General features: G+C 46.6%; 1 protein-coding gene across 1 annotated transcript in view; it reads left to right on the top strand.

Moving 5' to 3' along the window:
- LOC120997064 (probable pleckstrin homology domain-containing family N member 1) overlaps window positions 1-16,322 on the top strand; it is a 94,671-nt gene that overhangs the window by 55,549 nt on the left and 22,800 nt on the right. The window contains exon 4 of the mRNA XM_040426976.1: window positions 15,105-15,251. Within this exon, the coding sequence (XP_040282910.1) occupies window positions 15,105-15,251 (147 nt within the window). The remainder of the gene's footprint in view (window positions 1-15,104; window positions 15,252-16,322) is intronic.

Genomic DNA, 16,322 nt, shown 5'->3' with positions numbered 1-16,322 from the left:
ATCCCGCGGCGCAAAGAGCCAACCTTCGATGTCGACACAAGCTTGGTTTATTGATTGAGCAGATGGTAACATCTGCTAAATCAATAAACCAAGTTTGTGTCGACATCGAAGGTTGGCTCTTTGTGCCGCGGGATTGTCCTGAGGATAGGTCATTAATATCAGATCAGTGGGGTCCAACTTCTGGATCCCCCACCAATCAGCTGTTTGAAAGGCATGCAGCATTTAAACAAGTGTCCTTCAGGTCAAAAGAGGGCCAGCAGGGGCAGACTGGCCATAGACCCTACAGGGAAATTTCCCAGTGAGTCGATACCCATAGGGCAGTCTGAGCCCTTCTGACAGCCACCAGCTGGGTACATAGATCTGATGTTCTCAGCATTAATTAATGCTAGGAGCACCAGGTACATATGCACCAGGCTGGTGGCCACAGGTACCTCCTGAATTCAATTGTATCACAGTCCTTAGGACTGTGATACAGTTGGATACTGCAAGCAGGGGCAGAAGTATCTTGTGCTGCACTGTGGTATTGGATTCTGCTGTTGCAGTAGTTTGTGATGTACTGTGGTATTTGGTTCTGCTGGGGCAGTCATTTGTGCTGCACTATGGTATTTAGTTCTGCTGGGGCAGTAGTTTGTGCTGCACTGTGGTATTTGGTTCTGCTTGGGCGATATTTTGTGCTGCACTGTGGTATTTTGTTCTGCTGGGGCAGATATTGCTGGCCCCGCCTACTGCTGCTGTCCCTCCCTACTTGTGTTGCCCCACCTTCTGTCTACTTTAAGTTTTTTTTCTCCAGGGCCACTTTAAGTTCCCAGTCCACCCCTGAGAGCCAGACATCTCACCTGTCAAGCTTGCACCTGTACCATTGCCTCAGGCATAAGTATATGCACAGAAGATCTGCTGCTTCTACCTGAGCAGCGCAAATACTCACTGCACTTAAAGGGGTTGTCTCATCTCAGACAATGGGGGCATATCCTAGCGATATGCCGCCATTGTCTGATGGGGGTGGGTCCCAGCTCTGGGACCCGCACCTATATCGAGAACGGAGCGCCGAAAAATGGTGGAGGACGCACTGTGCATGCGCAGCCACCCACCATTCATTACTATGGGGTCGCGGAGAATAGCCGAGCAGTGGGTCGGCTATTTCCGCCTGGCCCATAGAAGTGAATGGTATTGGTGGCCGGTAATGCGCGGTGCGCTCCCATTCACTTCTATGAGGCGAACGCTTGGTGGCGGCCGGACCACAGTCCTCCAGCCACCAATTTGCAGGGCTCCGTTCCCAATATATGTGCGGGTCCCAGTAGTAGGACCCGCACCTATCAGACAATAGGGGCATATCCTAGCAATATGCCCCCATTGTCTGAGGTGAGACAACCTTGGAACACCCGGAGATGGCACTTCTGCAACGGATGCCTGGGGAGGTTTCTACAAAATTTTTCCCTCTTATAGGGCAAGTAAACATGACGCCAGTTGCAGTTAAGCAACTGGGACATGGAGTCCCCTTTGTAGATGGTAATGTTGGTACCAACTGTAGGAAGGCCAGGGTGGTGTTTATTAGGCCACAATATCTCTGGAGATGTTGTGTAGCACTTTGTCATGGTGCTCCTACCGGAATACGGTTGGATCCCAGACGTGGTCATCCGAAGCAGTGCAAAAAGGGATGAAGAACTTGGATAGGGTATAACAGAGTTGAGTCCAGACTTGAGTTAATGTTGAACAGTTGCTTTTACTTGGCATAAACGGTAATCCATACAGTTTCCAGACTTTATCTTGGTTTCGAATAGGTTTCAGCCGGCAAATGGCAGGCAAATACTTTCTCTGAAAAACAAACTCCTCTCTGCTGTATCCTTAGTTTCGCTCTCTCAGCTCTGCTATGTTAGCAATATTAGTCTGTCTCTTTCTGTAGGCAATCCTAGGAACTTCTTGTCCTGGCTTTGAGTACCTCAAGCTTCAGCTCAGCTTGGGTGAAAGCAATGCAAGCCCAGGAGGGGACATGCAGCTAAAATGCACTTTAGAGGCAGAGCCTCTGAGCCAACATACAACCTTTCCCCAGGAGGGGGGGAGGGTAGACTACTCTGCAGGCTCGCCCAGGAGGGACGAGAACCTGCTGCTTCCCCATACAGGGGCTAAGCTAGACTGACTCACTGACACTAAACTCCTCCTCTCCTTCTCCCTCTAGAGGGAGAGAGAGAATGGACAATCCAGTCCATTCCCTGCAATTAGTACTGCCAAATGTTTGCTGCCACCTTTGGGTAACCAGGCACATTACATGAAACACAACAGTTACATGGAATAAATATGCACATTATTAGAAGATGACATAAAATACATTAGATGACAGATGTTAGCACATAGGAAATGGTAGCAAGGTGTCAAAAGGAGTGGTAATGGCACTCTGGGTAATTACACTTCTCCATTCAAGCTGCCGCCTCCACTTCCGGGTGACATCAGTGGCGCACATGCAGTCGGTATCTGCACTGCTCAGATAGAAGCAGACACTCTGCACTTGCGCCGATGCCCAAAGCAACAGCACAGCTGCGAGATATTTAGGACTGGGCGAGATGTCTGGTCCTGTCAAGAAGGAGGGAAAGTCTCTTGACCAGCGGGGCCAGCACCTTGGAGCAGAGGCCCATCAGTGCTGATTTTGAAAACAAACTCAACCTGTTAGAATCGATTCACTATAGATACCAGAACTATTACTTACCTACTGTTAATCGGGAAATATGGAGTCTGCTGAAAAACATTACTTTTCCTGTTACCACTATACAATCCTAGCAATAAACAAGTCGTAATCTCCTATGAGTTTATCAAATAGATAAAAAACAAGAACCCACATTTCAATATCTGAGAGAAGATGTCACTTATCTGAAGCAATGAGGCAATGTACTTTGTAGACTGGGAAGCTCGTTTGGCCCATTAGCGTAATATGTGCCAACGTGATCAAAATGGTTGAAGACGACAAAGAAACTGGGAAAGTCATGAATAAAATAATTGGCACCAGGAGGTATTAAATTAACTGATATGCAAATAAAGCTGTCATGACAGTGACACCAGCTTTCTTTGTAGCTTTTAGGGCTCTTCACAGGTGTTGTCCTGTGTGTTTTTCATAGATATTTTCCGAAAATAAATGAAAGGAATACACCTGTCAGTAAATCCCATCACAGGAGTGACCTGTGTGTCCAGAGAAATAAGGGGTGGTGGTGATTAGCCTAGCGCCCATAAGCTGAGTTCCAGGGTTCTCCGATAAATATCTCCAAATCTCCTGCTCCTTGATGAGTTTGTGGCCTGCAGCCACCACCACTATATTACCTGGGGTGGCTACAGACAAACATCATTTTATGATTTCACTCTTTGGCTGTTTATCATTTACTATTTATTTAACTCCTTAAGGGCATGACCTAGTTTGGTAGCATAACTGTTTCAGACAATTTTTCAGAATAATCTGCCATGTGGGTGTCCACGATGAATACCACTATTTCTGGCCATTATATGACCTGTATCTGGCATTTTTTAACAGTTTTTTCCTCTGTAAAAGATCTGAAATTATAATTTGTTTCTGAGCTGTGTAGGGATTTGCTCTGGTAGGCAGGGTAAGCGGACGCAATACAGAGGCAAGACCACGGTTGAAAAAACAAAAGTCCAGTGTTTATTCACACAGAAAAGGCTGAAAAGAAAAACAATGCTTTACAGGGTCCTGGTGTTAGTTCACACAGCAAGAGTTTCCAAAATAACATAAATCACCTGGCAGACCACAGCAGGCTTTAGGGAGCCTGACTCCCAGCAGGAGGCTCTCATGCAGCTCTCAGCCTTGCAGTATGACGGATCTCCTCAGCTCCCAAAAACACAGAGCTTCCACATCTCCACTATCACTTGGAGGATCATACCACACCTAGCTGAGGTGCTGGCTGGGTTTTTAAACCCAGCCAAAAACCTGGCCTGGACGTGGGGAACAGCCACCCACCCTGCTCTTTGGCTGCTCCCAATAAGAACCGGCCCGGATTGGCTTTACAGCCACACTAAGTAGCAGCTGCCACTGACACACAAAATTACTGGTTCTTATCTCACCGAGGCCAGGAACCTCGGTGACACGTACCTTCCGTCAATGACGGACCCTTGCGCCTTCCTACATACCTCCCCCCTTTGTTCAACCCTTAAGGGGGTGAACACACGCCAGACAGTGTACTCGAGACAGGGCATCCGTGTTTCCCTGTAACCGGCCTGCCCTGTGTTCTACTGTGAACTTAAAGTTTTGCAGAGACAAGAACCACCTGGTGACCCGAGCATTCTTCTCTTTGGCCTGGCTCATCCACTTGAGAGGGGAGTGATCGGTCACCAGACGGAAATTCCTCCCCAAAAGGTAATAGCGGAGAGACTTTAGTCCCCACTTGATGGCCAGGCACTCTCTCTCCACTATACTGTACCGGGTCTCCGCTGGAGTGAGCTTACGGCTGAGGAAGACAACAGGATGCTCTTCCCCGTTGACTTCCTGAGACGGTACCGCACCGAGGCCTACTTCGGAGGTATCAGTCTGTACCACAAATTCCCTCTTGAAGTCGGGCGTCACCAAAACCGGGGACCCACACAGGGCCAACTTCAAAGCAGAGAAAGCCTCTTCCGCCTGGTCATTCCAGCGGACTATCACGGACTTCCGTCCCTTTAAGAGCCCTGTCAACAGAGCCGCTAATATGGAAAAATGGGGGACAAACCTCATGTAATAGCCCACCATTCCCAGGAACGACTTTACTTGTCTAGAGGTGACAGGTCGGGGCCAATTCTGTATCGCCTCTATTTTGCTTACTTGGGGTTTGATGACTCCGTGCCCAATGACATACCCAAGGTATTTAGTCTCCTCTAACCCTATCGCACATTTCTTTGGGTTAGCTGTTAGTCCTTTCTTTTTCGAAGGGAGTCCACTACGGCCTGTACTTTGGGCAGGTGACTTTCCCAGTCGGTACTGTGAATGATAATATCGTCCAGGTAAGCCGAGGCGTACCGCCGATGTGGACGAAGTACAATATCCATTAGACGTTGGAAAGTGGCTGGGGCGCCATGCAGGCCAAAGGGTAACACCTTATATTGTAACAAATAACAAATATTTAGAAAAGGCTCCACCAGCAACCTACTGGAGCACAGCCTTTCAGTTTACCAGCTGAAAAAGAGGAATAAATCAATATAAATATAGGCTGGCTCACAGTATTTTTGCTTTAAAATTTATTGATACATTCAATCACAACAGCCTGACTGTGTCAGTATCAGCATACATATATAGACAAAAATGTGTAAATAGGTATATAAGTGCGGAGCTCACGCACAAAACCTAAATAACCGGAGTACTCCTAGGAATAAGACCTAATGGCTAAAGTTGGGCTGCAAGGGGTATTCTGTTGGACCGCTCATATGTCCAAGCTTTCAAATGTCAATTTGCCGTATAGTTGGAACCGGAGGTTCTGCTTTGTCCCAATTATATTTTCTCACAGAAGGACTCTGTGTTAGGATGTTGTCTGACAAAAATAGAAACCGCACTTGTTCCACTCAGTAGGGCTCCACTTACTTGTTGTTAGCGGAGCAAACCATCAGAGCCGCTCTCTCAGCGTCCCACGTGTCCAGCCAGGTAGTCGATCGCTGGTTTGTGACGCAGGAGTCTGAACCGTCAGACCAGCGGAAGCTGGTACAGCTGAGTTGAACCGGTATTGTCTGAACTCGTCAGGTCAGGAAGAGTGAACAGGATTTACCTTGTATTTGCGGCAATGCCAGATATAGCAACACAATGTCAGTCCACTTGGTGAGTCCTTAGTAGATAAGATCTTTGCATCGGTGTGGGACGTCTTGTATATTTTAAAAACGATTGCACATGAAATAATTGAAGAAAGTCCTCTTGCGTTTTTTAAAAACCGCACTAATAGCCAGGTCTTAATACACACTAGACGCGTTTCGGAACCAAGTTCCTTCCTCAGTAGATAGGTGTATAATGCATTATTATAACACCTTATATTGGTACGGCCCCTCTGGTGTAATGAAGGAAATATTCTCTTTGGCAGCCTCTTTCAAGGGTACCTGCCAGTACCCTTTGGTGAGGTCCAAAACAAAAAAATACCTGGCTTTGCCTAACCTCTCAATAAGTTCATCTACCCGAGGCATGGGATATGCATCGAACTTAGATATTTTGTTTAATTTCCGAAAAGCGTTGCAAAATCGTAAGGTCCCATCTGGCTTGGGAATTAAGACTATAGGACTGGCCCACTCACTTTTAGACTCCTCAATGACGTCTAGCCGCAGCATGAGCTGTACTTCCTCCGAGATGGCTTTTCGCCGAGCCTCGGGCACCTGGTATGGCTTTAACCGGACTTTTGCCTGAGGCTCAGTGACAATGTCATGTTGGATTATGGAAGTGCGTCCAGGGAGGTCTGAGAAAACATCCGTGTTCCGACTAACAAACTCCCTGGTTTCCTGAGCCTGTTTAGAGGAGAGGCTGTCAGCAATTTTTATTGTGGCAACCGCTTCCTTTGCATCAGACAGAGGAGCCGAAACCTCTGGCCCAGGTTTCCCTATCCTTCCAAGGTTTTAGTAAATTACATGGTAAACCTGCTCTGGTTTTCGCCTCCCCGGCTGGTGTACCTTGTAATTTACCTCTCCAATTTTTTCCCGTACCTCGTAGGGCCCCTGCCACCTGGCTAGGAACTTACTGTCCACGGTCGGCACCAGAACCAAAACCCAATCACCCGGGTTAAATATCTGGACCCGGGCCTGCCGATTATAGATCAGACTCTGGGCTCGCTGAGCGGCCTCCATATGCTCCCTGACAAGAGGCAAAACGGTCTCTATCCGCTGTTGCATCTTGGTAACATATTCAAAGACGCTTTTATGCAGAGTGGGTTGTTGTTCCCATGTTTCTTTGGCTACGTCCAACAAACCACGAGGATGTCTGCCATATAGCAACTCGAAGGACGAGAATTCAGTAGAGGCCTGGGACACCTCTCGCACTGCGAACATGAGATAGGGCAGAAGAAGGTCCCAATCCTTTCCATCTTTGGACACCACCCTTTTTAACATGGTTTTTAGAGTTTTGTTAAACCTTTCAACCAGTCCGTCCGTTTGTGGATGGTACACGGATGTCCGTAACTGTTTAATACGCAGTAACTTACAGAGTTCCCTCATGACCTTGGACATAAAAGGGGTCCCCTGGTCAGTCCGGACCTTTTTAGGTAACCCCACTCGGGAGAACATTTCCATTAGCTCTTTAGCTATAAGTCTCGCCGATGTATGTCGCAATGGCACTGCCTCCGGGTACCGAGTGGCATAATCAAGGACAACCAAGATGTGTTGATGTCCCCTAGCGGACTTCGGTACTGGGCCTACTAGGTCCATAGCGATTCGCTCAAACGGTACCTTGATGATCGGGAGAGGAACCAAGGGACTGCGAAAAAGGTGCTGGGGGCTAGTTGCCTGGCAGGTCGGGCAAGACTTACAGAACTCGTCCACCTCCTTAAACACACTGGGCCAGTAAAACCGTTGTAGTATCCGGTCCTGTGTTTTCTGCATTCCCAAATGACCCCCGAGAACATGCTGGTGGGCTAACTCTAACACGAGTTTGCGATAAGCCTGGGGCACCACCAACTGTTCGATGGATTCACCTTGCAGCTGATTTACCCAATACAACATATCCTGATGAACCACAAAACACCGACTCTGCCCCTGGTTGTTGTAGTTTACCATCTACTATTAATACATTTTTCCAGGCTCAGGATTGGGTTGGGTCCCGGTGCTGGGTGGTACCAAAATTATCCCCGGAGACATTGAGGTCTGCCAGCTCAGGACCCGGTGGCAAGTCCTCTATGTCTCCCACCATCACACTTAGCGGGGTTGTCTCCCCTTCCTCCACCGAAGTGGTGTTCACCCCTACCGCTGACCCTTCGGACTCAGGTTCACAGGGTTATGGTCTCCCCCCGGAGCCGGGCCATTCTGCTAGGGCAGGGGTGGGGAACCTCCGGCCCGAGGGCCGTATGCGGCCCACGGTATCATTTCATGTGGCCCCCGGCCCCCTGCCAGAACATAATGTGAAAATGCTTATGACCCCTTCCATTATGGAAGCGGTCATTAGCATACGGGAGGCACAGGAAGGTGAGAACAGCACTGCACTGGCTGTCCTCACCTTCCCTGGTCTTCTTTCAGCCCCACACTGTGTCCTGACACATCCAGCGTCAGGACGCAGTGCACGTAGACGTGCACTATGACCTGACGCTGTGCGGTGTGAGGTGACAATATAGTGCGGCAGGAAGAAGAACAGGGAGGGTAAGTGAATCTGCCAAGAGGCAGCGCCGTACGGAGCTGGAGAGGTAAGTTTATTTGTTTATCTTAAATACAGTATCTGATCTGATGTCTGATTGGGGCTGATCTGAGGCTAAAGGAGGGTGGGGAGGGTCTGATGGGGGTCTGATCTGAGGCTTGGGAGGGTCTGATCTGAGGCTGGGGGTGTCTGATCTGAGGCTGGGGTTTGATAGGGGTCTGATCTGAGACTAGGGGGGCTGATGGGGGCTGATCTGAGGCTGGGGAGGGTCTGATGGGGGCTGATCTGAGGCTAGGGAGGGTATTATGAAGGTCTGATCTGAGGCTGGGGGGTCTTATAGGGGCTGATCTGACCCTGGGGGGTCTGATGGGGGCTGATCTGAGGCTGGGCGTCTGATCCGGGTCTGGTCTGAGGCTGGGGGTCTGATGGGAGTCTGATCTGAAGCTAGGAAGGGTCTGATTGGGGTCTAATCTGAGGCTTAGAGGTCTGATGGGAGTCTGATCTGAGGCTGATGTAGGCCTGGGGGGTCTGATAGGAGGCTGATTTCAGGCTGATGGAGGTGGGGGCAGATATTTTGCTGAGAAAGGGACAAAGGCAGGGACAGTTGCGAAGAAAGAGGCAGGGAGAGTGAAAGCTGGGTGAACCCCTCTCTGGACCCCCTGGGTTTAGCTTCCTGCCATTAATGTCAAATAAGTAACATTCTGAACTTAAAAATTAGACTGCTATGTGTGGTCAATATGGCGCCTGTATTGTATGTAATATACTGTATATATATAGTGCAGGCGCTATTTTGTGCTGCAAAAATACAGCCCTCTAGATTATTTTAATTGAAGTGCAATTTCTGTAACTTATCCCTAAGTCAATTATATGTTTGACCAAATACAGCAGTAAAAATTTTTTATTGAGAATTTTGTATGGCCCCCGAATGATGTTACAAATATCCAAATGGCCCTTGGCAGCAAAATGGTTCCCCACCGCTGTGCTAGGGTTACCCCTGTCTCATGGTTATCAGTCACTCTCGCAACCGGCCACAGTGCCGGGAAGCCCGGGAAGTCTCTCCCTATTATAGGTTCTTAGTGTAGGTTGGTTGCGACAACCACCTCATGGGTCCACCTGCCGGAAACCGTGGACAGAGACACCATAGCAGTAGGGTAGTCTTTTATGTCCCCATGTATACACATGACTCCGACCTTACAGCCGGTGTACTCAGCGGAGCGTACCAGGGAAGCCCTTATCAGGGTCACCAGACTCCCTGAGTCCAATAGAGCCTCCGCTGGAGTGTCTCCCACCTCCATCTGGCACAGGTGGTTCAGAGACTCCGGAGCACCTACGGCACACAGTTTCCTGGCATATAATGATTGATGGAAGCCATAGTTCGTGTCCATGGATTCCCCCTGCTGTGGACAGTCTGCTCAAACACGGCCAGGCTCCCAACACCGCCAGCAGACCATTGGAGCGGGGTCCACAGGGGCCACATCCCGGGCAGGTTTGGTGGGTGCCAGTCGCCAGGTTCGGGGCGGAGGGTCACAGGATTTGAGTGCCCCCTCCCAAAAGAACCCCCCTGTAAGTTCCGGGTAGCCTCATAGCGCTCCACCAGGTCAACTATCTTCAGCGCATTACCTGGAGAGACCTGGCCAATCCATTGCTGGAGAAGGGGTGGCAGAGCCCTCCAGAACCTGTCTGCTAGCAACCGGTCCAACATAGCAGTGGGGCTCAGCACGTCAGGTTGTAGCCACTTTTGCAACAGGTTGAGCATGTTATAATACTTGGGTCTCATGGGCTCAGCCGGGTTGAACTCCCACTGATGCACCCGCTGGGCCCGGACCAGCACATTCACCCCCAGTCTTGCCAAAATCTCCCCCCGTTACCTTTGGGTAGTCAGCCGCTTGATTGTCCGGCAAATCGAAATACACGCGCTGAGACTCTGATGCCAAGAAAGGAGCAACGACCTCAGCCCACTGGTCCGGGGACAGCCTTTCCCTGGTGGCGACTTTCTCATACATCGCCAGGTATGTTTCGATGTCATCTGTGGGTGTCATCTTAGGGATCGCTGCACGAACTTCTTTCCGGGCATCGTGGACGCTTGGGGTTGCTCCTGCTGTTTGCAAAGCCATCACGTGTTGTAGCGGCAACTGGTTGGTTTCTTGCTGTTGCTTATTAGCCTCGTGTTGTTGCAGGTTGGTCTCTTGCTGCTGCGGATTAGCCTCCATGAGGGCCTTCAAAACAGCCTCCATTTTGTCACGTGACACAGGTTTAAATATAGCAGGTTTGATAAACGACATACACCCGTGTGCAAAAAAAAATATTTCGGCGATCACGCCAGCCTCACTGCGCTTTCCCGCTCCAAGCCACCAATTGTAGGGATTTGCTCTGGTAGGCAGGGTAAGCGGACGCAATACAGAGGCAAGACCACGGTTGAAAAAACAAAAGTCCAGTGTTTATTCACACAGAAAAGGCAGAAAAGAAAAACAATGCTTTACAGGGTCCTGGTGTTAGTTCACACAGCAAGAGTTCCCAAAATAACATAAATCACCTGGCAGACCACAGCAGGCTTTAGGGCGCCTGACTCCCAGCAGGAGGCTCTCATGCAGCTCTCAGCTTTGCAGTATGGCGGATCTCCTCAGTTCCCTAAAACACAGAGCTTCCACATCTCCACTATCACTTGGAGGATCATACCACAGCCAGCTAAACTGCTGGCTGGGTCTTTAAATCCCAGCCCAAAACCAAGCCACCCACCCTGCTTTTTGGCTGCTCCCAATAAGAACTGGCCCGGATTGGCTTTACAGCCACACTAACTAAAACAGTGTCAGCGAGCACTCGCTGACGCACAAAATTACAGATTCTTATCTCATTGAGGCCAGGAACCTCGGTGACACGTACCTTCCGTCAATGACGGACCCCTGCGCCTTTCTACAGCTGGTAGATGGAAACTAGCTGGTATCATGTCTCCCCATACACAGGACATGGAGAAACAGGAGAGTCTCCTCCCCAATTCTCTGTAGTACACCCTCAGAAGCAGCAGTGATGGAGGACATTACACTGTAGAACTAAGCAGTTAAAATGTGAATTGTGCAGTGAAGTTTGGTCCCTTTACACGGGATGATATTACAATCTGATGCTCGCTGGTGGAGGAGACTGATACATTTACATACAGCCAGGCATGGGATTCAGCCAGTTCCCTCCAGTTCTCCAGATTTGGTTGTTAAAATTAGAACTGGATTGGAGAACTATGTCACTGAGTGAGTCCCAATCCGGTGCTGTGGCGGAAGCAGGGCAGCTGGAGATGTTTACTTCCATTGCTTCGTGCGCCGCTGATAGTTTAGCTCCTTAGTTATGTGGTATGTGTGTGTAGTGTGTACAGTATATGGTGTATTTATGTATGTGTACCATGTATATTGTGTATTTATGTGTATGTGTGTTACATATATATGGTGTATGTATATGTAAACATGTGTCGTGATGCTGCGTGTCCACCGTTGAGTAGGGAACCTGTTAAAAATTGAATCCCACCGCTGCATACAGCGATCTCCTCCAGAGTATGGGGAGGAGCGATCGATAATGCCATCTCTTAAGGACTCGTAGTTTGCCAGCAGTAGATCGTTTTTACACAGCATAATCTGCTGTTGGGAAACAAGGATTTTTGTGTTCGCACAAGCGACCCGATTAACCATTGTTGTGTTCGCCGGGGAATCGGCGGTACATTTACACCATCAGATCATGGTTAACAAGCGTTACTATGAATGCTCTTTAGCGTTGATCTATGCAATTCTCGGCCCGTGTAAAGGGCCCTTTAGACAGTAAATCACTTACAAACCAGCAGTGGTCTGGCTATCTCTCAGCCTTTTTTGTCTCCTCCAGCCCCTCCCTTCTCCTCATTCCCCTCCCAGCTCCATAGATTTTTAAGTTCTTATAATCCTTCCATGAACAGGGCGCCCATGTTCATTGAAGACAGGTTTGAGCAGTGAATTGAGAGTTAGTAAAGAGGAGGGGGAACGGGAGATGAGTCTGATAAGGGGTGAAGGAAGCATCTCTCTCAGATAAGATATATTACAACATTTTGTATATCACCAGTACTATACATTTATGAAAAAAAAAAAAAATGAAATGACAGTAACTCTTTAAGACTACAGAATTTTTTAGGTTTTTCATGTCCACATTTCAGAAGCCATAGCTTGGCTTCTTTTATGTAACCCAAGTTGTATTTTTTGATGACACCGTTTTGGGGTACCGCTAATGTATCGTGTACGTTTTAGAACAGTGTGGAAAAACAATTTGACATTATTTTAGGGCTTTGTTTTTATAACATTCACTGCATGGTAAAAAAGACATGTTAGATTTATTATGCAGGTCAGTACGATTATAGCGATACCAAATTTATATGTGTTTTTTTTAATGTTTTATTACATTCTTTATAAAGCCATTGCTTTGTGTCATCCTATTCTTCTGACACCCATAACTTTTTTATTTTAGTGTCGACAGAGCTGCGTGAGGGCTTATTTTTTTGCAGGCGATCTTTAGTTTTTATTGATACCATTTTGGGAAACAAGCAACCTCTCATTGAAAACCATTTTGTATTAATGGGCAGAATGTGGCAGGCCTGAGGGCCTTCAGAATGACCTGGCTGGCATGAAAACTACTTGGCACCCTGCAATTGCTTTTGTAGGATGTAATTTAGAGGACAGAGCGAGCTCTCTTCCCATGTATAACTGCTCAGATTCTGCACTCGCTATTGACTGCAGCATTTCAGAGGTTAAACTGCCGAGATTGGAGTTATCACCTATCCCGGCAGTGAGAGCTATACTATAATGATCCTGAATGTTAAAGCATACACTAAGTGACACTATAGTATGCCACTGAGTGAGAAGGGTTAATTCCTTAGATAGTGTCAACATGTTAAACAGCACTATGCAGACATAGTCATTACTCTCATCAGTTCCAGTCCCCAGTGGGGTTTATAATCTAATATTCCATCTCTTATGTATACATTAGCACCAATTTCATAGGAAGTGTGGAAAGAAAACAGATGACCTGACAGAAACCTATACAAAGGGGAGAACATGCAAACTCTGAGCACATGTTGACCTTGGTCAGATTAAAATCCAGGACTACAGGACACGTGCATCAATTACTCCCAAGCAACACAAGGTGCAAATCCCCAGATTTCTGATGAATTTGTGTGCTTTTTTTAAATTAAGTTGAAGAATTTTAATAAAAAAAAATTATAAAAAAGGATACCTTCTACCTCACTCACTTTATCCGACTTCTATTTTGGGAAAAAAATTGGAAAAAATAAATTTCTTAATGTATTTGCACCAAACAAATGCATTGATAAATCTGCTGCCCTTCTATTACAAAGCTGGCTGCCTGCAGCCACCACTAGGGGGAGCTCACTACATAAGAATTTATACAATTATCATAAACTGGAATCTCTTGGCATTGAGCTTCCCCCAGTGACAGCTGCATCAGAAAATGCAGTGATTTATTTTCAGGAAAACAAGAAAGAGTTCAGTGTCAGCCACCCCATCCCCTCGTTGCAGTTGCATGGTCTTCCTCCATTGAAGGGATGCCACTAGAGCTAAGCACCAATATGAAGGGAAGCAGGGGATCAGTGGATTTGGAGCTCTTAATCAGAAAAATCTGTACTCTGAATCCTATAAATTAGACTTAAAAGATTAAGTTCTAAGGCCAAAAACCCCCACCAAATAAAAAAAATTAGGAAAAATAGCCCAATTGTAGGCTCAACTCAATCTGTGCTTTAAAACCAGAGAAATGTTATTATAATTTTTTTTTATACAAGTTAGGATGCCAGTGCACTGTGGGCAGGGCTGCGCCATCTGGAGCACTGCCACTCCCTCAGCATATTGCAGTAACAAATAACAAAGTTAGTCAGCACATCCAGGTATGCGTCGCCATGGATGAAAATACAAAATTAAACACAATGCGACAGCACCGTACAAACACAGAATAAATGAAATAATGCTATGCTCACTATATAAATGAAGTTTGAGTTTACACTCTCAGCCATGGTGACACGCAGCTGCGCATTCAGAATGTGCAAACTAACTTTGTCTTTTTTCTTCTGCTGTATGCATCTGGAGCTGTGGCTGTCTCCATTAGTGATGAGCGTCAAAGGCAATATTCGAATTCGCAATATTTTGCGAATATTTGGGCGAATATTCGCCATATATTCGAGAATTCGCGAATTCGTAATCTCCAGGCATTATTTTCTTGATTGCGAAAATTCTAATAAATATTTGCATAAACTGGTATTTAAAAAAAAACACGAATATTCGCGATTACGAATATATTTTGCGATATTCGAAATATTTGCGAATTCTCGAAGTGCCGATATTCGCGATTAAAATTCGCAATTCGAATATTCGTGATCAACACTAGTCTCCATTTTGGTTGTGCACTCCTAACAAACCTATCTTTCTCACAGGCTGATTTTATATATATCTGAAGCCTGCTCTCTTTGAATTCTTTGTCAGTTTGGTGGCACTAGAAGAGGTATCAAATGGGGTAGGTTCAGTATGTATGTAGAACCTGCTTTCCTTGTGAGTTGGCACAAGAAGAGATATCAAATAGAGTTAGTTTCTCATTTAAAGAGGTCACCTTGCTGTGGTAGATGGGCAAAAATGATTTTGATCAGAATATATTTGCTAAGTACCCAAATTTTTTTTACAGAGTGAATATAGCATAGTGCTTTTGCATAGTGTTTGATTTTTCTAAGGATAGGCCATCAATGTTATAAATCCTGAAGAACTTGTTTAAGCTCGTTATACTTTTTTGTCAATATCTAAATATTCATGTGATTTTTTTTCAGCCTATTCTGTTTTGGGGGAGAACCCGTGAAGAACTAAATAACATGATATTAATAGAGCCGATCCAAGGTTGGGAAGGGCAAAGCATCAGATCTTATGGAAACGTGGTCATGTCATCATTGGCTGTCATGCAGATCAGTCACACTGAGGTACCCGAGTGTTTTAATTTAATTTTCTATTTAGATTTTTTTTATTTTAGCTGAATTAATGCAATTGGCTTGGTCTTACTCCCACACCCATTTGATCAGCTGTTCTGCAGTAGCGCTGGAGCCGGAAGTTAGTACTACACAGCTCTGTTTACTCTGTACTGGATGGAGCTGGTTACTACAGTACTGCTCTTTGACGTGCAGTACCCCCAGAAGAGGGTACTTGCAAAATGATTCATTGTTATTTACTGTTATTTGGTTCTATTATCATCTATTGTATTGTGTCCATATACTTTTGTATATATATGTCAGGTTAACTATCCTCACCTTGCCCCTGTAGGAGGCTAGGTGATGGGCCTAGGTCCACCCCTAGTGTTTTTTTTTAAATGTTAGCTGAGGAAGAGAGAGGAGCTACATGTGGAAGGTCCTGGAAAAATTGGAAGGTCAAGAATTTGCATGGCCAAGAACTGAAGTCTGTCATTAAGCTATTTGCTGCAGTGGGAGGGACATTGCTAATATACCCTTCTACATTTTGACCAGGTCCTGACCAGTTGTATCTTAATTCTGTACCTCACAGCTGGGAATTACAGACAGGCTTTACAAGAACCTTATTGCCAGCCTTAGATTCTGCATAGAGAAAGAAAGATAGAGGGAAGAAGTACTACAACCTCCATCATTGCTCATATCCATACATTGCTAATAGGGGAGATTTGCACTGTGAATTGTTTGGAACTGTGTTTCGATACCATTGATGTACTTCAACTGCCATTGACTATTTTCTATAGCTGGCCTGGTTACTAACTCCAGCACCATTTGCCGGCCACAGCTTCTACATCTCCTGTGGAGCACCTGTACCGAACTCATAACACCAAGGGCACTCCAACTACCATCAGGCAGGTGCCCCATCAGGGTGTGCCCAGAGGAAAGAAAGGGTGCACAGTCCTAGGAAGCATCAGTGTGGGAATTGCCACTATGATTTATGCACATAACTGTTGCAGCCAGAGCCACTACAACTCTCATTCTCTGCTCTGCTCCTCCTGGGCAGAGACACTGCAGAAAGGAATTGGAACAGCG

Source organism: Bufo bufo, chromosome 1 (assembly GCF_905171765.1).
Source record: "Bufo bufo chromosome 1, aBufBuf1.1, whole genome shotgun sequence".
NCBI lineage: Eukaryota > Metazoa > Chordata > Amphibia > Anura > Bufonidae > Bufo > Bufo bufo.
This window is presented reverse-complemented; position numbering and strand designations above follow the sequence as displayed.